General features: G+C 37.3%; 1 protein-coding gene across 1 annotated transcript in view; it reads left to right on the forward strand.

Moving 5' to 3' along the window:
* Positions 1-23,564, forward strand: part of LOC136863701 (UNC93-like protein MFSD11) — a 248,886-nt gene that overhangs the window by 172,469 nt on the left and 52,853 nt on the right. The window contains exons 4-6 of the mRNA XM_067140062.2: positions 4,602-4,867; positions 7,256-7,381; positions 19,991-20,159. Of these exons, the coding sequence (XP_066996163.1) occupies positions 4,602-4,867; positions 7,256-7,381; positions 19,991-20,159 (561 nt within the window). The remainder of the gene's footprint in view (positions 1-4,601; positions 4,868-7,255; positions 7,382-19,990; positions 20,160-23,564) is intronic.

The raw sequence follows: 23,564 nt of genomic DNA on the forward strand, positions 1-23,564 counted from the left end.
CTGATGGATCAGTTATATTAGAATTACATGTTACTTAGTCAAACATCTTGTCACCTTATTCCCAAGTCTTCCCAGTCCAAAGTTTGAAACATTTTCATAACCCTACTGTAACACTTCTGTTCATGGGTCGGTGAGAGAGATCATCCTGGCGAGGGATCTTCAGAAGGTGGCATCTGGCATCCCTGGGACTGCAAGAGATATTTACAGAGTCTTTTCATCAAACAGATCTAGAAGTAGCAGTTCTTTTATTTTTCTTTGCTTGCCATAAACACAGTTGACATTCAACTTCTCTTTTCAGTTCAGTGTCAGTGAATATGGAGAGAGTAGTCTAGTCTCTTTGTTGGTGTACCAGTAATTCTGAAATACATTTTTTCTTCAGCAGCTCTTTGCAAAATCTTTCCCACATAGCTATATCTGCCAGAAGGTTTTCTCTGCTCTTCATTCTTTATATAAATACATATTTCCGATAAAACTTAAGCAGAAATTAATCGAGGCTCTTGTAATGCCACATTTCGACTATTGCAATGTTGTTTTCAATGATGTGAGGCCACTGCTGTCCGTAAGGCTACAACGCGCTCAAAACGCATGTGTGAGGTATATATGCAGTCTAAGAAAATATGACCACGTGTCATCATCTTTCCTAGAACTAGAGTGGTCGCGACTCCACGTTCGTCGTAATCATCATACTCTGTCTCTCCTCCACCGAGTCCTTACTACATCTTCCCCAACTTACCTTTCTTCGCGTTTCCATTATTTCTCAAATGTGCATAACAGAGGTACACAGGCTCAAACATCAAACCTGCTCGTCATTCCTCACCATCGAACTGCAACATATAATAACTCATTTTCTGTGTTTGCTGCCCGAGAATGGAATTGCTTACCGGATGACGTCAGAGGAATACCAACCACCAGGTCATTTAAAAGAGCGTTAAGAGGTACAGCAGGATACGAATGAACTGTGCATTTCTAGTCCTTTACTGATGGTGTTAGTACATTATTACTACTAGCTATTCGTATTCTTCTTCTTCTTCTTCTTATTATTATTTTATTCTTCTTCTTATTATTATTATTGCTGTTATTATTATTATTATTATTATTATTATTATTAGGCCTATTATTATTGTTGTAAGTATGTTTATCTCACTGGGGTGGAATTTTATTTCTGTCATAAAATATTTAGATTGTCTTTAACTGTGCTATACTTAGTATTAATTACGCTAGTGTTAACTTTGATTCTATGTACAAATTGGTTTAGTGTAAGAGAAGGCCTAATGGCCTTAACTACGCCAATAAAGACATTTATCTATCTATCTATCTATCTATTTGTATTCCTTTTGGCAACTGTTCAATTCTCACAAGACGGTTTTCTACATAGGTCATCACCATACCCTTATAGTTGGTCAGTACCCATTTTTTCAGTGATATCACTGATGTTCATTGACCCTCATATGTGTTCATCTTGACCTGCTCGTTGATAATCACACCCATTGTCCAATGCAGCATCTCCATTTTAGCAACACATATAAGCTGACTGCCTAGCTAGCCTTGCCCATGTCTTGACACTGACTTATTGTTATATTTCTGACCTAAGGCAATAAGGCAAGTTCAAACTTTCTTTATCAGGGTTTGTTATCCATGAAGAGTAATATCAAGTGGTGGTGTGATTTAAAAATTTAAAAAAATTAGGTGGGCTGTGTGGTTCAGATGTAGATATCAGAGTAGAAATTGGTAGGTTTGATTCTGACTCAGTCCAGCGGTATTTGAAAAATTCTCAAATATGCCAGCTTCACGTCGGTATGTTTACTGGGACATTAAAGAACTTCCGTGGGACTAAAAGATGGCAGGAGGTGTCTGCATAGATGGGGGTATACGAGGGGGTACCCAAAAAACACCGGAATTATTTTTTAAAAGCTATATATTTTCAAAATTTTTACAAAACGACCTTATCCCCTTCAAAATATACTCCATTACAACTAATAAATTTGGCCCACCGGTGCTTCCACTGTTAGAAAAAATTTTTGTAGTCATCTTTTTGACTTTTTGACTGTTTGACAGCTCTTCCCTCATTTTTTTTCTTGACCTCTTCATTGTTGCAGTTAAAATTGAAATAATAAATAAAGAGGTTCAACCTATTCAATACAAAAGAATAAGAAATGCAGTGATTACATTCTTATTTAATAATAAGTAGAAGTGGTACTGGTTTTGACCCTAGTCCAGGTCATCATCAGCCGATTAAAACATGAAAAACAATGCATAGGAAAAAGAAAATAAAAGATTTGTTCACTCCAGATCAGTAGAAGAGGCAATATAAAAATGACGGGAGTAGACACTGTAAAATTCAGAAGAAGTAAAATGTAAGTCACTTAAAAGAAACAGTGCGTAATTTTCTAAACGGCAATATGGCACACGCAGTGTTAGGCAAAGTCTTATAATGTTTATGAAAAGCGGAGAACGGTTAAATGAGCTAGCTTGTATACACTGTCAGGCACAAAGTCATAACACAATCGGACACATATGAAGATCCATAATCGTGCTGAAGCTGAAGATGAGTAGATCAATTGAAGTAACTTGCCAGCTCCTGGTGATCAGCGCGATATATTCAACATCAGGCACTGTGGTTTCAAACGCCAACATAAAATGAAGAATAGCTTAATGATCCAGTATTTGCTTTGGTTGTGAGAATGTAAGTATATATAGATATATATATAATATAATTCAATGTAATTGAATAAGTACTTGTGATCTTGTAGATTTTTTGAAGCAGTTGACGTGAAAAAAAAAAATTGTGAAGAGAGAAAATATAGTAAAAAGCGCAATACCGGAAACAAATGAAAACATATATGCACAGTGCATTGTTTTTTATGTTTTAATCGGCTGATGATGACCTGGACTAGGGTCGAAACTGATACCACTTCTACTTATTATTAAATAAGAATGTAATCACTGCATTTCTTATTCTTTTGTATTGAATAGGTTGAACCTCTTTATATATTATTTCAATTTTAACTGTCATACTTTTCAATACGGAACAATGAAAGTTTTATTTCTTCATTGTTGTCAAATTGGTGTCCTTTCATGCCCCTGTTCATGTGTGGAAATAAGAAAAAGTTGCACGGAGCCAGATCAGGCATGGAGCAGCAGAACCATGCCATTTTTAGCCAAAAACTGTAACAGAGATGGCTGTATATGCATGTGCATTGTCGTGGTGGATGAACCAGTCTCCTGTCTGCCACAAATTGGGTCTTTTTTGACAAACACTGATGCGCAATCTTATTAAAACTTCCCAATAAAAGGTTTGCACGTTGTTCACTTAAACTTACTATCATAAAAAAAGAAACAAGAACAAAATAGCACTAGCAAAAAACAATCGCTGCAGATGAACAGAACAAGCCAGGTTGACAACACAGGCGGCACTGAACTGGCAATGACTTGCGCTATTCACGCCTAGAGACAGAAATGCGTACTACACAAACTTTGCTTACGGCAATGTTATTCCGATTATTTTTGGGTACCCCCTCGTATAATTCTCCAGTCACAATGGCAGTTTGTTTCAAAACATCTTGGAGAGGTGTAAACATTTTGTACAACCAAAGCAAGCCTGATGCAATTTCAGGATCCAATTTATTTTCCTACTGCATTTATTATTTGTTTTTTGTTGCACCAACACAGATAGGCCTTATGGCAATGATGGGATTGGAAAGGGCTAGAAATGGGAAGGAAGAGACTGTGTCCTTAATTAAGGCATTTGCTGGTATGAAAAATTCATACTTATTAAACTTGTTGAACTGGTATAGTTCATCTACAGAGGACAACTGGTTATAGATGAATAATTTACATGAAAATATGCAAATTAAACATATGGCTATGTTCTAAAGCATTAATTGCATACATTGCTACAAAGCCTTTTTCCTCATCATTCTTTATTCACCCAGTGCATTTCTCTTTGATGGAACATTTTCACACTGGATGGCTGTAAGTTATGGGAGAGGCAGTGTCGAAAAAGACTCATTTGTATCACACGGACTGGTTCTTAGTAAGCCTAAACTATTCTTTCAGATTGCTAGAAAGCTAAGCACTCTTTTTCCTGCCATAGTATGCAGTTGATTTTCTTGTATACTTTTCTTAATTTTATTTGAAGAAAACTTAAATTATTTCCATTTATTCCTACTTCTGTAAGTTAAGTTCCTTCAGTGTAAATGAGATTGTCACCCATCACTCCTAATCCTACCTCTACTCCCAGATATCAGAATTTATGAATACATGGATGGAAACTACACCATTTTGAGTTGATCCTGCCCTGCTTGTACCAGACCCCCCTTTTTTTTTCTTTCTGATCTCTCTTTTTTTTTTTTTTTTTTTGCTTGTAAATTTGGGAGGATAGGCTGTATTTCTCTTTTGATTCTCCTGGACTTAACCTGTCATGTTTATGATAAAATGGAATTAAAACTGGAATATTTTAGAAGATGACATTCCCTCACATTCATTTCCAACTACATTTCCTTTTTTCAGAAAATGTGTGACCTAATTCATGAGTCATTACTTTATTATAAATAGCTATTCCCTGTAATTGTAATCTAATTGTTATCCTTTTTTTTTTCTAGCATGTTTTTTGGCAACCTCTTTGTGTTCTTTAAGTTCCAAGGGAAGACTCACATTGATCATGACACAAGACTTTTGGTGTTCATTGTGCTGGTAGCACTGGCAGCTGTTGGTATTGTGTTCCTACTACTGCTAAGGCCTGCCCAGAGTGCTGATGGAGAACTGGCAGGCAAGGATACTGGCGGTCCTCTCCATGCTCTGAAGAGAGCTTTCGCTCTCCTCTTCACTAAAGAAATGGCACTACTCAGCGTTACTTTCTTTTATACTGGTAAGATATCTTTCAGTATGTACTGAAGCATTCAGAGTCCTGTTATAATGTAAATAACAAGGGCAGCTTCTGGATAAGGGCCAATGGTATTGGTGCTACCAGATAATACTACTATTGTACCTCACTGTGATGTGATTGTGTGTTAAATTAGTATTCTTTAAGACCATTTTCCAGAAACCTGTATTTTTTTATGATGTATTTTTGTTTGACATTGTAATCTGGAGCCAGCTTCAACGAGCCCTGAAGTTGGAACTGTTTTCTGTTGAAGGGTTCAGTGGGAGTTCATGGCTGTAAAGTTAGGTGAAGACCTAGTATGAACAAAAATGCTAATTCTTGCTTACTTACACAGAATACTGCATCGACCACTAATTGTACGAAAGAGCTGTTCAAACATACATTTCCATCAAATTGCACAGTACACAGTCTAGCATTTTCCTTCAGGGCATCTGAAATTCTGTTTTGGATTCTTTCTACTGTAAAGTTATTTAGTTATTCTTAAGGGGTGAACCATGTTGTTGTATTCTGTACATTCCATACAGCAATCATTACTGCCTGGGAGACTGATTACCTTGGATTGAGTAAGGGTATTTCAGTCACCTTGACAAAGAATACTGCAATGTATTCAAAATGTCGGCAAACTGCACTGAATGTACAGAAAACAACACGGTTCAATCCGGAATCCCCCCCCCCCCCCCCAAGTGTCTATCCAGACAATCATGTCTATACAGGGTGTATCCATTATGATGTTACAAACTTTTAGGAATGATGAATGACGGCAAATTAATAATTTGAGATAAGGAACCACAGTCCAGAAACGTTTGACTCAGAAGTTATTAATAATCCTGTTTAGTGTCTGTTCTTAACAGATGCCAGGGTGTCGGAATTTCCTTCACCTGATCTCACCTCACTTGATTTCTTCTTGTGAGGCCATGTGATAAGCTTTGTGTATGAGACACCTGTTGAGACTGAAGAGGATCTCTCGGCAAGAATTCTCGCTGCCTATGACGCTATTCAAATGACAGGACTTTGTGCGATGATGCCATGCCTGCATTGACGCAGGGGGGCACCATTTTGAACATTTGTTGCAAATGGAGCAGCTTGTGAAACTTGACGTAAATGAGTAGAATTTTGCTTAACTTTTGTCTTGCTTGTTTTCAGAATATGGTTCCTTATCTCAAATTGATCCATTTGCCATCCTCTATCATTCCTGAAAGTTTGTAACATCATCACAAATTTAATATTTTGTGAAGACAAGCTAAGAAGTGAAGTGTTAGTTGTTCACAAAAAGGACACATTCATCAACTCTTTGAACATCAGAAAGTTAACACTGCTGGCTACTGGTAATGCAGAATGATGCTTCGGCACCCAGAATTGAATTAAGACATGCCTGCCCAGTAATTCAGTTCTTGAAGGAAGACTGGTGATGATGATGGTGGTGATTGTTTTAAGAGGAAGTACAACTAGGGAACCATCCTCATTGAAGGAGGACTTAAACATTGTCTGTAGATTATGATGAGTATCTGTGCATACATCACAGGAATAGCAGGCCTCAGTGAGGAGATATTGTACAAATTTGCCCACCAGAGAAATAAGAAATGAACATGGAAATGCAAGTACCATACTTCATTTTTCTTCTTCTTCTTAATAATGTTATTTGTTTTACATTCCACTAACATTTCTTTGTTTTTGGAGACATTGAAGGGCTGGAAATTTGTCCTGCAGGAGTTCTTTTACATGGTAAATCTACCAACATGAGATGGACATATATGAGCGTTCTTCAAATACGACCAGACTGAGCTGGGATTGAATCTGTCAACTTCATGAATGGGGAAACTTAGGATCATGTGGAATCAAGATCTTTGTCTTTCTTTTAGCCCAGCATTCCTTCATGTGCAACCAGTGAATGTGTTTTTATTGCATTGACCATGTATGTTGATAAGTCTTCCTCTCTTCTTCCTTGAAACCCCATGTGTGAGTGATCTTTCTGATATAATTTTTTTGTGTGAATTTATTACTTAGGCCTACCAGAAGATTGGCAAGATATTATTTGGATAGGTAGAAACCTTGTGGGTGGCTTAAGCAATGTAAATGATATATTTGTTAAGGGAAGTTTTAAATGCTTGCAGGGTAATATGTAAAAATTTCAGCAGGTACCGATATATGAAGAGTTTATAAAAACTGACATCTCAAAGATCAACTGAAATCAGTTGATAAGGGATGTAAGGATACTGGTAGTGAATACCTTGTAGGAGGTACAAACTGATGGCATAGGTATTATACAGTACATGGTTAAGTAGTGATTTTATTATTTCCATATACTTGCCAAAAACTACAGTATGATATCTTTTGTGAAAGTAGTGTATTATCTATTTATTTCTTACTTTTCAGGTATTGAGCTGTCTTTCTTCAGTGGTGTGTATGGTCCCAGTGTAGGTTTCACCTTACAGATGGGAAGCAATGCCAAACAACTTGTTGGACTCTCTGGTATCTTCATTGGAGTGGGAGAAGTTTTAGGTAACTCATACGATACCATACTGAATGATATATAGAATAGAATAGAATAGAATACAGTACTCCCAGATAGCCTGAAACTAGGCAGACAGCGCTCTTTTATTGCAATTCATTAAAGTTTGATACATGCATTATGTTTTCCTCTTATAATTATTTGACTATTACTATTCTAAATATAATTTATTTTGTCCTAGATGTTAACAATGCTATATTGTCTAGGACAACCTGTATCTTCCCTTTTGTTAGCTTATTGAATGCTTACTTTTGTGTCGAAAGTCTTTTGGAGTATCCTACCATTAACAACATTCCTAGCTGCCTCTGTGGATCTGTGGTAGAGTGTCGGCCTCCGGATCCCAAGATAGCGGGTTCAAACCCGGCAGAGGTAGTCGGATTTTTGAAGGGCGGAAAAAAGTCCATTTGACACTCCATGTCGTACGATGTCGGCATGTAAAAGATCTCTGGTGATACATTTGGTATTTACCCGACAAAATTAATTAAATCTCAGCCATAGACGCCCAAGAGAGATCTGGTTTACTCTGTCTGCCATCTAGTGGGGGCCTAGAGTAAAACGGAACGTCGAAATTGACGAGCAGACAGCCAGATGGCGTCAAATCGAAATGTCTGCAAACGGTAGCTGAGGCCATACGATTATTATTATTATTATTATTATTATTATTATTATTATTATTATTATTATTATTATTATTATTATTATTATTATTATTTAACAACATTCCTTACTTAATGGCCGAATTATGAATAGAAGATAACAATATTACTAAATTTGATATTATATTTAACCTACTAGTAATCATATTCATTATTCTACGACACGCAGGCCTCTTATCCATCTAATCCGAATCCTTCTTCTTCTTCTTTTATGACCATATAGGATCACTTTAGTCAGTCCGTCGTTCAGGTCCCTTTGAAGGGATTGTTCGGGCTTTGCGGTCCTCCCAGTACTTCTTCAGATGCTCCGATCTTGGTGCCCTTTCCTCAGTTGAAAATATGCATGTTGTTGGTTTGTTTTGTGTAAGGGTAAAACGGAGGTTTGTATTCTTGAGTTTTGTATTCAATTTTATCTTATTTGTGGTGTCTTCTGTTGTAAGGCCTATTTCCTTCAGATCCTCTCTTACTTCTCTGATCCATTTACATACTGTTGTGGTATTTTTTGAGACGAGATTGTGTTGTACTAGTTGTTTCAGAAGTCTTGAATCCTGTATCCTCCTGATATGTCCAAAGAATTCCAGTCTCCTCTTACGCATAGTATCTGTAATGGGTTCTAGCTCTTTGTACATGACTTTGTTAGGTATTAACCGCCACTGTCCATCTTTCTGGTATTTTTTGTTGATGCAGGTTCTTCCAGTCCTCCTTTCAATTTGTGAAGTCTGTCAGTCTTTGATTGTTTATTCAGATAAAAGAGTGTTTCTGCTGCATATGTAGCTTCCAGTTTTATAACTGTGTAGTAGTGTTTTATTTTTGTATTTATTGATAGACATTTCTTTTTGTAGATGAAAAAAATGAAAAAATGAAAACCTACAACCTGTTTTCCAGTCATTGACCGGGTCAGGAATGAAATGAATGAATCATATATAGGCTATTAGTACGATGGGGTCGCCACTCCCAAAGTGGTTTTATTAATGACTGATATATGCTATGAAATGAGAATGGAGAGTGTTGCTGGAATGAAAGATGACAGGGAAAACTGGAGTACCCGGAGAAAAACCTGTCCCGCCTCTGTTTTGTCCAGCACAAATCTCACATGGAGTGACCGGGATTTGAACTACGGTATCCAGCGGTGAGAGGCCGACGCGCTGCCGTCTGAGCCACGGAGGCTCCTCTTTTTGTAGATATCCCATGTTAATTTTTGTGCTTTAGCTAATCTATTTGTTCTTATTTGGATTGAGATTTTTTCATTTAGGTTATGTGTTACTACTTCTCCAAGATATTTAAATTGAGTTACTATTTTGATTTTATTACCATTTATGGTAACTTCTTTTAGCTGTGTTGGTTTTTGGGGCATAATTTCTGTTTTTCAAGTGATATTTTGAGGCCAATTTTATTTGCAATGTTTTGAAGTTCTGATATCTGGGTTTTTGCTTCTTTTATGTCCACTGCTAGTAATGCTAAATCGTCAGCAAAACCCAGGCAATTTGTTTTGATTTTTCAGCCAATCTTTATTTTGGGGGGACATTTCCTAAACCATTCCCTCATTACCATTTTTAGAGCACAGTTAAATAATAATGGTGAGAGCCCATCTCCCTGCCATAGTTCAGTTTTAATTTCAAATGTCTCTGATGTTTTACCCCTAAACTTTACTTTTGATTTGGTGTTGGTGAGAGTCAATTTTATCATGTTTATTAATTTGTGGTGTAGTCCAAGGTGTCTTAAAATTTTAAACAGAGATTCTCTATGGATGCAATCATAAGCTTTCTTGAAATCTACAAATGTTATCACCATATCTCTGTTTCTTCCCCTGTTATAGTCCATTATCAACTTAAGACTCATGATCTGATCAGGACAGCTCCTCCAGGGTCTGTAACCTCCTTGATATTCTCCTAGTTCTGTCTCAAGTTGTAAACTTAGCCTATTAAGGATGATTATTGAAAATATTTTGTATGTTATGTCCATGTTATGTCTGTATCCTTCATTATTCTTGTTTATATTTGTTTTGGTTCTTTTAATTTTCTTTTTCCACATCATCATCATCATCATCATCTGTTTACCCTCCAGGTTCGGCTTTTCCCTCAGACTCGGCGAGGGATCCCACCTCTACCGCCTCAAGGGCAGTGTCCTGGAGCTTCAGACTCTTGGTCGGGGGATACAACTGGGGAGAATGACCAGTACCTCGCCCAGGCGGCCTCACCTGCTAAGCTGAACAGGGGCCTTGTGGAGGGATGGGAAGATTGGAAGGGATAGTCAAGGAGGAGGGAGGGAAGCGGCCGTGGCCTTAAGTTAGGTACCATCCCGGAATTTGCCTGGAGGAGAAGTGGGAAACCACGGAAAACCACTTCCAGGATGGCTGAGGTGGGAATCGAACCCACCTCTACTCAGTTGACCTCACGAGGCTGAGTGGACCCCGTTCCAGCCCTCGTACTACTTTTCAAATTTCGTGGCAGAGCCGGGAATCAAACGCGGACCTCCGGGGGTGGCAGCTAATCACGCTAACCACTACACGACAAAGGCGGACTTCTTTTTCGACATACTTTTTAAAATATAAAAATATTTAGTTGTTCTTCCTGGTATAATCCACTCTTTATTTAATAGTTCAGCAATTGTATAGAATTCTCTCTCTCTCTCTCTTTCTAGTTTGATTTCTTATTCACTTCCCAGATATTTTACTTTCATTGCTCCGGTTGCCCTACAAACCCTTAATAGATGTGCTTCTTCCATTTCTTCTCCACAGAGTGGACACTGATTTTTGTTATTTCTCTCTCTCTGACCTTTATTTTTATAAATTTCCATTAGCCACCACACCATTCCTCTCACTTCTCTGTTAGGAAGCCTTCTTCTCCTTATTGCCATATTGTGTATAACTTTACAAAATTCCAGCAGTGTCCTTTTAGTTCCACGTTCTGCTATAATCATCTGTTTCTCAGTATCCTTCATTCTGACCATTACTTTCTTATTGAAGTCCTTATCTTTATACTAAATCTCTTTGCCCCAGTAGCTTCCCATTCCTATTCTGTCGAGCATCCTTTTCACTTTCGTTAGCCAGTAATCATGTGTTTCACCTGTTGTTTGTATGCTAAATTATCGAATGATATATGTAATTGTTTTGTTTTACATTTCAGTTAACATTGTAGGTATCTTTTCAGTGAAGAGGTTATAAATTAATTTATTTATTGACATTTGGACTGAATGCCAAAAAGGTTGGCTTTTGAAATATGATATATCAGGGATGTACTGTAGGTAATGGAAAGGAGCCAACAAGTGATGAATCAAGTCATATACAGAAAGATAGGAAGGGTGTGTGGTGGTGGTGGTGGTGGTGGTGGTGGTGGTGGTGATTATTGTTTTAAAAGGAAGTACAACTTTGTAACCATTGGCTATTAATACTAATCAAAAGAAAAATGGAAGAGGTCATCCATTCAAAGAATAAATGTATCAGCAAAAGAAAGGGAAGGACCGTGAAGGGCGTGAAAATGAAAGCTCTCTAGGCTTTGCAAATGTAATACAGTCGAGGTCAGAATAGAACAATAGTTGACTAAGGAAGTTGGATAGGTAGGATGAAAGTGAGGTGCCTGACACAAGTAAGTGGAAGCAATGGCAGACTGAGTTAGGGAACCAAGTTTCCAAGTTGAGAGCCCCTGGTCCCCCTCTTAGTCACCTCGTACAACAGGCAGGAGTTATCATGGATGTATTTTATTGCCCTCACCCACAGGGGATAGAAAGATAGGAACATGAGTACGAACACATAATAGGATTGAATATAATACTCCCATTCCCTAGTTCTGGATCACCTGAAAATGAGGAGAGAAAATTTGTTTATTAAAATTCAAATAATCGTTTTGATACCATACATGTTAAAAAAATTCTTATGAAAGTTAGTTTGTCCAAGAAGTGTTTTATAACTATTTCACATATCATTAGTTTTCTTTCTTTTGACCTAGACATTAAACAATGTTATACATTCTGTTATACATACATTGTAGCAAATTTTCCTCTGCCACATATCTATAAATATAAAATAAGAGTTTTACCTGTACATTGCCCAGAATTTAAAAAAAATGGTATTTCTGTATTGGTCATGTCCACAGTAACAAGGAAATGCACTTTTTAATTTTCCATCATCCCTTCTGTCTGTATATATGTATGTACGCGCATCACGAGAAAATGGCTGAAGAGAATTGAATGAAAACAGTTTGTAAATTTGAGGAATAAGGCACTACGATCTAGGCTATAAATAATTATATTCACGCTGAATGAAATGGTAGTTTAGGGGAAGACCTAAAATGTCATTTTCAAAAATCTGTGTTATTAGTGGTCCTGTCGATAAATACTACATAGAGAATTAAATTTCCAATCATTTATGTCTTATACATTTTTACCATACTGGCTATGATAAGAGAGAGATTCATGAATTTCAGTTTTTGTTGCTAAGTCCCATATCAACACTGAACCACAAGAAAATAGGTGAACAGAATTTAATGAAAATCAGTATGTAAAGTCAGGGAATAGAGCACTATAGTCTAATAATAATAATGTTATTTGCTATACGTCCCACTAACTACTCTTGTACAGTTTTCGGAGACGCCGAGGTGCCGGAATTTAGTCCCGCGGTCGTTCTTTTACGTGCCAGTAAATCTACCGATACGAGGCTGACGTATTTGAGCACCTTCAAATACCACCAGACTGAGCCAGGATCGAACCTGTCAAGTTGGGGCCAGAAGGCCAGCTCCTCAACCGTCTGAGCCACTCAGCCCGGCGCACTATAGTCTAGGCTATAAATAATTTTATTCATGCTGGATGAAATGGTATTTAGTTTTTTATAATAAAAATAATTTTACAGTCATTCTTGGTTCAATACACTCTTTTTTTTCTAGTAATTTGATTATTGTATGAAATTTTTACTGTCTTTCTGTATAAATTTATTATATAGGAACATTTCCTCAATTTGGAGGCTGCCTAAAAGACAAAGTATAGTTTGTGCCAGCTAAAAGTGAGGAATGGAAAAATAAAGAAAAATAATTTCTTAATTGTAAAGAAAATCACCAAAGATGGTTTCTTAAAATAGGTACTTATTGACAGTTTTTAAGCAAAAAAAAGAAAACATCACATATAAAAGTTTTTTGTAGGGGTTAATGTCTTGCACCACTTGACAAATTTTTTCAGTGCTCTTGCTCCCAATTAGCAAGCCAGTGCCTTTGTCTTTTTAGGTTGTATGCTTCCTTGTAGAAAGGAATTGTGGGCCCATATATTCCCTTCTCTCTCAGGTTGACTCATGGATGGTTGGATCAGTTACTTATCCTACATAGTTGTCTTTGTTGTCACTCATATCAGTCTTCCCATTGTCTGTTAAACCATGAACCCAGCCTTCTGAGGGTCTGGCCAGTGGTTCACTATCCAGATATTTAACTCTTGAATGTGAAAACACGTCAAGTGGGTTTTCATGTTATCACTATGGATGTCTATGTGGAGGTTGCAGTCATGTCGATATGTCACAAACATGTCAAATGGAGTGGGTCGCTGGGCATATTACTATCGCTGCCAGCTGTAGAAAGTGGTGAAACAACTTGCTTACAGGTTCAGTTGCAAAATTTTTGTTTTGATTGGACAAAAATGTTATATTATTATCTCATCATTGATAAGGAGGGTAATATATGCCCTTGATGGTATGGACCTCCCTCATATTCCAGCAAGTTAGGTTGTATGTATAGAGGAAAATAATTTTTCATATATTATAGGCTATGTTATGTATTTAGGTTTAATCATGTGTATTACTTGCACACTTTTTAGTGATAGATTTGTGTACGGGGGTGAGGAGTAAGGAGGGAGCTCTCCCGGTTCTGGTAATACTGCCAACTGAATCGAAATGAAATCTGAATTGAATCGATACGGTAATATGATCGATCGATATGCATTTTCTAAACCTTTACTGTATTTTCTTAAGCCAACAACTGTGTCTCACACACATTACATAACATTTCTCAATGCGAATCTTGTTCCTAGCATAAATTCTATAGTTTGGCTATGTTGTGTAAACAACAACAGTACTAGTACGTAAAATGTATGCCAGATGTCGCACAGCGATGCATGAGCGATTCATAGTTTGTGTTTCAAAGGTTGCCAATACGAATCTTGAAGATTGCCGAGGTCGACCGATTCAGCACTAGGGTGTCCATTTATCACTAAAATGTGTGCGTGTATTATATAGCTCATGTATTATAAGTTAGGTTAAGTTTATCACATGCAAATAATCTTTCATATGTTGTAGAGTGTAAGGAAACTTCTAGTTTTATATGTGTTAACTCTAGAACTGTGGATTGAAGTTACATCATGTTTATCACTTGTAAATAATCTTTCATGTGTTTCAAGTTGCCTGGGAAACTTTCACTTGTATGTATGTTGGCATAAATGAACTCTGGAATCTTGGTGTAGCTTACCAAGGATATCTATATAGTATTCTAGGTGTTTCTGGATATCCTTAGATAATACATTGTAATGACCAACATTTTTCAAGATAATTCTAGAACAGGAACTTACCAAGGACTTTTGGATGTTAATTCTAGAACCTTCCAGATATCTTGTATTAAGATGCAGTGATGAAGGAATATTATTGTATGATCTTTTAGACTTTAGATATTGCCAGTATTTCTGTGGGTTAGAATGAATACTTTGTTTACAGTTGGAGATAATATAGTTTGTAGAGCAAGATTTGGAATCAGACGTGCGTTCATTTCTTAATTTAGAAAAATGCTGATAATCACTGTTGAGACCTGATATTTTGTACAACTTTTGTGCTCTTTTCCTTTTAATAATTAGTGAATTCAGTTCATGAGTAAACCATTTCATGAATTTAGGGTTCTTGAAATTCCATATCACTATCACTATCACTATCAGCCATATTCAATCGTTTTTACGATGTGGCCTCTTTAAGTCCAAAGCAAGGTAGGTTTTCATGAGGTCTCTCCATCTGGGATGGTCTTGAGCGATGTTCTGCCAATTGATCCCAGTAATCTTCCGGATGTCTTTATCCCATCTGTCCGGTGGTCTTCCCCTTGGTCTGAGATGATCTTTCGGACACCACTCAAGCACAAGCTTTGTCCACCTACCATCAGTTCTCCGAGCAACATGGCCTGCCCACTGCCATTTTAGGGTAAATACCCTTTCTAAAATGTCACTGACCTTTGTGACTGACCTGATGTAATCTGCTCTCTTCCTGTCTTTCTTCGTCAAGCCTAGCATGAACCGTTCCATAGCTCTTTGGGTTGTTCTGAGTTTTTGCTTAACAAACTCGCTCAATGTCCAGGTTTCACAACCGTAAGTCAGTACGGGGAGAACACTCTGGTCAAAGACTATCTTCTTTAGGTGGGGTGGCATGTTGGATTTGAAGACTGAAGAATTTTTTCCGTAGGCTTGCCATCCTAGTTTGATACGTCGGAAGATTTCCGGTCTTAAGTCCCCTTTCATGTTTACAAGTTGCCCAAGATAGACAAATTCATTGACCTGTTGTAATGTGGTGTTTCCCACATGCAGCTTTCCTGCTGGGGCCCATTTGTTAAGCATTACTTTGGTTTTAGAAAGGTTCATGGATAGTCCCACTTTTTGACAGGCTGAGACAAGATCATTTATTAGAGTTTGTAGTTCATCGATGTCGTTGGCCAAAAGTGTAATGTCGTCTGCAAACCTTAAATTGTTCAGCCTTTTCCCATTGATTTTGATTCCTGTGCTTTGCCAGTTGATTTTTGACATGGCCATTTCTAATACGGCTGAGAACAGCTTGGGAGATATGGGGTCGCCTTGCTTAACACCTCTTTGAATGGGAAAATCCGTGGTTGGCACATTGATGTTCATGAAGGCTGAAGAGGTTTCGTAGATATGCTGGAGAACTCTTATGTAGGCAGCATCGACGCCGTGTTCAGCTAAGGCTTGCATAACAGCAGCGTGGCTCACCGAGTCAAAAGCCTTTTCAAAGTCCACAAAGGCTAGACAGAGCGGCATTTGATATTCATTACTTCTGCTGATAACTTCACGAAGGGTGAGTATATGGTCGATTGTTCCAAAACCTCGGCGGAAACCTGCTTGTTCAATTGGTTGGGCAAAATCAAGCGTTGAACTGATTCTATTTGTCAGTACCTTAGTGAAAACCTTGTAAAGGACAGAAAGCAAGCTAATAGGACGATAGTTTCTGATGTCATGTATATTCCCTTTTTTGTGCAGGAGAATTATCATTGCTCTGTTCCAAGATGGAGGGATGAATGCATTGTGTAGGCAAGACGTGAATATTTTTGCCAAGTGGCTTAAAGTTTCATCACCAGCAAGTTTGAGAACGCTAACTGAAAGGTTATCGCTACCTGCGACTGTTTCTTTTTTCATACTGTTTATAGCATGTCTGATCTCAGATGGGAGAACTTCCGGGACTTGGGAAATGTTGGATAAGTCAGGCAAGGACAGGTTATCATCAGCCTTCTCGTACAACTTGCTATAAAAGTTCCTGATGAACTCAAGAAGTTCTTCCCTATCAGTAATTCGTACGTTGTCCCCATCTAATGCAATTAATTGCTTCTTCCCGATCTGTAGCTTCCTTTTAGCAGACTTCAAACTTGCTTTTTCAGATAAGCAAGTTCTCAGAGTATCTTCGTTGAATTTCTTTAAGTCGGCTTTAATTCTCTTTCTTATGGTTTTGCACAGCTCAGAGTACTGTATTTTGTCACAGTCAGACTGAATTTTCATTTCTCTCCTCCTCTTTAGCAGGTTCCTGGTATCGTCACTGAGTTTCTTAACACGAGTGTTATTCTTTTTCAACCCTCCAATTACTTCAGCCGTATCCATTAGCATTTTTGCCAGATTTTCACCAGTTGTGTCATGTAGGCTTTGTTGAAGGGCTTGATGGAATTTCTCTTTATTTTCTTCTAGATGTTTAAGATTTATTTGTTTCTTCTTCTCCCGCACTAGTTTAAGTCGATGTTCCCTAATGTTTAACTCCATGCCATAATGTAGTAATAAATAGAAGCATTCTGCTGCTTCATCGGTTGATATATTCTGAAACAACACCTTCTAGCTGAATGGAGACAGATAATAATTTAATCCATCATAATTTCCCATTTAATTATTTTATTTCCATTGTTTAATATCGCACTGACACATCAAAGGTTTTTGGTGATGCAACGATGGGAAAGAGCTAGGACTGGGAAGGTAGCAGCCATGGCCTTGATTTAGGTACATCTCCAGCATTTGCCTGGTGTGATAATGGGAAACCAGGGGAAAACCATCTTCAGGTGTGCTGATGATGGGATTTGAACCTACAATCTCCCACTTGCAACCCCACAGCTATATGACTCTAACTGCACAGCCAACTCACTCGGTAATCTCCATTTAAAAAAATTAAAATGATCACTACGAGCAGATAAGGAATTGAACATCTCATTTATAGGTAAAAACATTGTTATGGTGCTACCTCACGTGTTTGAAGTCACTACACAGTCGCTACACGTCAAGTCTCCGGGAACATGACTTATTTCCCAGCCAGCATGCTGACGAGACTGTGACGTCAGCCCGCCTGCGGTATATATAGGCAAGCAGATGGAAGAGACAGACAGGCAGGCTGTTAGCAGCTGTCCAACGACTAGCCTACACCGTAAATCAAGCACAGATGTCACGCATCTTGAAAATGTGCACCGAACTGGTGGACTAATGCTAGCCGGGAGGTTTCACCACAGGATAAGCTCTCTAGCCTCATCCTATCTGCTTTGCATGGCTCTATCACTTGATAAATTTTCATTAATGACATCAGTCATATTAAGATTGTAAACTTACATTGCCTTCTGCTAGAACTCTTCTCAAGACCAATTTAGGCAGTCAATTATAGGGATATTGATTTGCATTGTGTTCTGGCAATGAGAAACTAATTGTACATATTAGGTTAGATTTGTATATGTATCGTTTTTCCAAGGCATCCTCAAGCTTGTTCAGATTATGGATTTAATGTACATTCAGCAAAAGAAGCAAGTTATAGAAACATGTATTTTGTACAGAGTAAAAAAGCTTCAACAGTAAACATTTTATTTGTGTTGTACAAATCTACTTCTTTGTACACACACAAAAGAGTAAGTGTAAGTCCGGGTGGTATCTATCAAGGGGGATAGTACTTTTATTACTAGATTTTACTTCAATAGAACCAGAGTTGCTGTAATCAATTAATTATATTCTTCATACTGCTTTGCTTTTCATTTCAGTAAAAAAAAAAAACAATTGATATGAACAAACACTATTCACATAGCATTGGAAACTAGGCTTCTCATTAACATTGACAGGTTACGAACTGGGAATGTGAGAGCTCGGAGTGACATTACGTATATTGTTTTTTGCTAAAATATTAAATAGTAATCTGACACCTTCAGAGGTCTGACGTACTGGTATTCAACAGTGGACAGAGACTTCAAAGAGTTACGAGTGGTTTATTACTAAGTATCACAAATAAGACTTTTGCTGGAAAGCACTGAGTAACAATAAATGGATGTAATAAAATAAACTCTCAAAACATCTGGATGCCCTTTGTAAGGTGGGAAACAGTTTTATTAGACTGAATTTAGGATTCACACAAAAATACTGGTGTTGTACTTTTGTTCTATTCTAATATGATTTTCTTTATTAAAAATTGTATCTAATTTATAAATTTGGATTTGGGCTGCATACAGAGTTGACGAGGACCACATTTGGTCGGAAGGTGAGCTATTGGACTCGCCAGGCATAGAGAAATAAATATTTTGTGGAATTGTGAGCAGCTGCAAAAAAGAACTCAACAGAATTGTGAGATGGACAGCAGACAATGGTATGATGGAAAACTGGTGAAAAGCCAGGTTGTACTGTAAGTTTCACCAAGTGGGAAAGGTCTCAGAGTTTTAATGACTGTGTTGATGGAGTGAAAGTTCCTCATTGGGATCACTCTTAGTACCTAGGTGTTAATATAAGGAAAGATCTAATTAGGGAGGTTGTAAATAAAGGTTACATATCATGTCATATGGTTTTGAGAGTATTTAGAGATTGTAGGAAGGATGTAAAGGAGAAGGCATACAATCCTCTGGTAAGATCCCAATTAGAGTATGGTTCCTCTGTATGGGGACCCTCACCAGGATTACTTGATTTGAGAACTAGGAAAGGTCTGGAGGAAAGCAGCACAATATTTTCTGAATGATTTCTGACAAAAGAGTAATGTTACGAAAATGTTGCAAACTTTGGGCTGAGAAGACTTAGGAGGAAGGAGACAAGCTGCTCGAAGGTTTCCTTGGTAGCTGCTCAATTAAGGTTCAGAACTGTCAGTGGAGAGATGGGGTGTAGTGACATTTGTAGATGAATAAGCTTGAATGGAGTTTTTAAATGTAGGAAAGATCATAATATGAAGATAAAGTTGGAATTTGAGAGGACAAACGGGGCAAATATTTGTGTATAGGAAGAGGAATTAGGGATTGGAATAATTTATGAAGGGAGATGTTTGATAAATTCCCAACTTCTTTAAAATCTTTAAGAATAGAGTAGGTAAACAATTGATTGGTAATCTGCCACATGGGCGGCAGCCCTAAATGCATATCAGTGACAAATGAAATGAAATTTTCACACCAGAAAAACCACTGCAAATAAGACTTATCTGAGTCGGTGTGATGTAAAATAAATGCCAAAAGAAGAAAAACTATTCAGAATATTATAATGAAATAGTTCTATATAATTGAAAGGTTTTCTATTGAATATACATTGTAATGAAAAGAGAAGGAAAAGAAGTAGTATACATTGCAGTATGTTTTTCCTGCATTTTTCATCATCAGTAGTTCCATATTTGTTAATTTCTTACAGTAAATTTTGTATGTTCATGGTATAGAGTTCACTGATATGATGATACTGTAATTTACAATGGTTGCAGGGTAGTATAATACTTTTACCTGTTCTTTCTTTTAGGGGGAGCATTATTTGGAATACTGGGTCACAGAACTATCCGATGGGGAAGGGATCCTATCGTCATGATTGGTTACCTCATACATATGCTCTCTTTCTTCTTAATCTTCCTCAATCTACCTGATGCTTCTCCATTTAAAGACACAGAAGATGAAGCATTCATTAAAAGCAAGTAAGTAATATTAACATAGTTATTTACTTTTTGTTTTGTTTGTTGCATCAAAATTGTGATAACAGGAGGAAAGAGAGAAGGAACATAAAGCTATCAGAAATAGATACAAGGATCTTGAAGTAGTTGAGAAAAGTAGGTAGCCTACTTAGGAAGTGTATTAGTTGAAAATTCAAGACTGGACTCGGAAATGAGTAAGAGTATACAACTTAAACATATTTTCTGTTCATGAATTTAGAATTACTGTGAAATAGAGTTGAACCAATGGAGGCTGAACAAATGATGTATAAAGCAATTTACATACTTCTTATGACATACCACCATTGCACTTGCATTAATTACTATGTGAAATATTTGGCCAGGAAACCTTAGTCAAAAAGCAAGCAAACGAGCTCATAACATTAGACTACTATTGATATGATCATAACTACCAGACCTCCAGTTTTATGTGGAATCCAAACTATACTGATATGATTATTCGTTCCAAAAATTCCACATGCATTGGCTGGTGAAATACGGGTCAGCTTTGCTACCATGGTATGCTACCATGAAATTATAGCAGTCTGCTACCATGTATAGAAAAGTGTTTTTCCACCAATCAATACACAATTTATTTTAAATAGATTAAACTAGTACCGGTTTCGGTTTTTTACGGCCATCATCAGCTAGTACATGATTTGTTTCCAGCCATTAGACAATTCACAAGTTGTTATTGTATTAGACATCCGGATGTCTAATGGGGGATGGAAATGTATACAGTAGCATGTAATTAAAATATCAGTAGTCAAGGTAAAAAGTTACAATAAGTTAGAACATGAGTATGTAGGACATATTAAAACATATGGGTCATAATATAAAACACTTAAAAAGTTTTAACACATTAAAATTTGGTAAGTATAGGTAGACACTTGTTAATTTTTTTTTTTTTAGTTCATGTTACGTAAGTTCCATTCTTCTATCTTCTGTGTAGTTCCTTTGCTTTTATGTTATGTTGATTTTAGCTGTGTATGGTAATCTTCGAGAAAGTTCTGAAGCTGGTATGCGTCACATTGATATGGACCTTTGTCATGAAGAAATTTTTTATATTGTGTTATATATTCCAACTTGTGATGTACTCTGGTAAGTTTTAATATAGTAAACAGCAGGTCTTGAGTATGAATTAGAAGTAGTTGGTGGCAACACCTCTCTCGTCTACATTTGTGGTTGTAGTTTTAGTTGTTGTGGAAGTCTTGTGCCGATGTGTTTGAAGGCTTGTTGTGTTCTTTGAATCTGTCAATACGGAAAATGAAATTTATAAATAATAATAAATAATAATGCTACCATGTATTATGTCTCGTATAGAGGTTGACAGAAAGTAATATCCCACAATAATCAAAGAGTTGCATTACAACTGGAAGGCTCTGGGCTAAATGAGGTTTCTGTGGTAGGTACAGAATAAACAGGAGAATACATTAAGGTTATGTAGAATAAAGGGTAGAATCCTATTTGAAAAAACATGTTTATATATCATTTGCAAGAACAGCAATAACAACTGGTGAGAAGATACACCTTTGACATAACTTTGGTATTTGAACAAATCTTATTTACCACCATCAACATATAGATGATACTGTGAACCTGTTGTAACACAAGTAGGCACAAATTTTGAAAAGAGTTTCCTAAACTACTAGAATTTAACATTACCAGGCAAATTGGCTGTGCAGTTAGAGGCACGCAGCTGTGAGTTTGCATCCGGGAGATAGTGGGCTTGAATCCCACTGTTGGCAGCCCTGAAGATGGTTTTCCTTGGTTTCCCATTTTCACACCAGGCAAATGCTGGGGCTGTACCTTAATTAAGGCCACGGCCGCTTCCTTCCAACTCTCAGGCCTTTCCTATCCCTTCGTCGCCATAAGACCTATCTATGTTGGTGCAACGTAAAGCCACTACAAAAAAAAAAAAAAAGAAAAGATTTAACATCAAAAGAAAACCTATACTTTGAAAACACTGAAAAAATCCTGAATACTGCACATATATGCACGACTGACCGAGAAGCACATTAAATGCTAAAAGAGAAGGGAAGGAGTTAAAATTCAATTTTAAAGAATATCCTTTAGGTAAGTTTTAAAAGTTTTAGTTTATTTGGTTAATTAAATATTCACCCATAACTTCCAAACCACATGATCCACTGTCTACAGTTTTAGCAGGCAGTCCATAAAATTGGAGTGTCCAACACTCGTATATGCAGTGAAACCTCATTAACACGTTTTCCTGCTCAGCACTTTGTAAATTCAAAGTCCTGATTCACATTGTATTAAATCTATATAAAAATACTTATAGTGTCACGAATTTTCGCTATTACCGCTCGCTTAGTACGATCACATTTTTTTCAGCCCTGGAAATGTTATTTGACATCCCTTGTGAAAGGAACATGATTTCTAAATTGGGTAAGAAAGAGCCCTCACCACATTTGAATGATAACGGGAAGAGACCTTGAATTCCCAAACTCACAGGATAAGTTGCAACTTAAGGGAGCAAGCTGTTAGTCTCAGGAATGTTCAGTTTTGCTTGCTGGTTAGCAGCAAGATTGCTGAATGATTCAGAGAGCCTGTTTGTGCTTGTATTTTGCATTCCATTCAAAAATTGAAATTTATTTTGTGTTGAGTGGTACAGTGAAGGGTAGCGAATATGTCACCTGATAGCCTACATCTGGATTAGGAACATAATTGTCAGTGGCAGTTCGTGACATTTTACTCTGGCAGGGCTGTGCCGTCATCTCCTCCCCCCCCCCCCCCCTTCCAATGGCCCAGTTTTCACTGTCCAGCACCACGATAATTGTAGATGAAATATAATAATGATAATAATAATAATAATAATAATAATAATAATAATAATAATAATAATCCGATGACACTGGCTAAATACTGTATGTATCTTCTTCCGAGGCAGAACGACCACGTAGCGAAAATCAGATTTCTGTACATAAAAACCGTACTTACACATCGTGCCTTGAAGTTCCACCTTCTGGTGGCATTTCTTGGGATGCGCCTTTTTACCACTTCGTCCAAAACAGCAGTTCGTTTCGCAGATTTTGAAAAAAATAAGACCCTTTTAAATTACTTTTAAAAAAAAGATCCCGACCTGCTTATTCTGAGTAGCGCATCGCTCAACAATTAAATTTAATTGATGCGCGTAGCAGTGCAAAAAATGAGCGTTTTTGTAAACGACCTTGACCCTTGCTTGAACGCCAGTCTGCCTTTCACTCATTACTGAATGGCCGTCGTACGTCTGCGCAACGACTGTGTCCGGAGTTTGGTCCAGCTCAAGTTTTTCCAACTCCTGGAATACTGCAGAATACTTCTGCTGAGTGATTATCAGGCAACACAAAACTTATGAATTTTTCACTTATTTTGCTACCCAGCTCGTACCGT

The sequence above is a fragment of the Anabrus simplex genome, chromosome 1, assembly GCF_040414725.1.
Source record: "Anabrus simplex isolate iqAnaSimp1 chromosome 1, ASM4041472v1, whole genome shotgun sequence".
Classification (NCBI taxonomy): domain Eukaryota; kingdom Metazoa; phylum Arthropoda; class Insecta; order Orthoptera; family Tettigoniidae; genus Anabrus; species Anabrus simplex.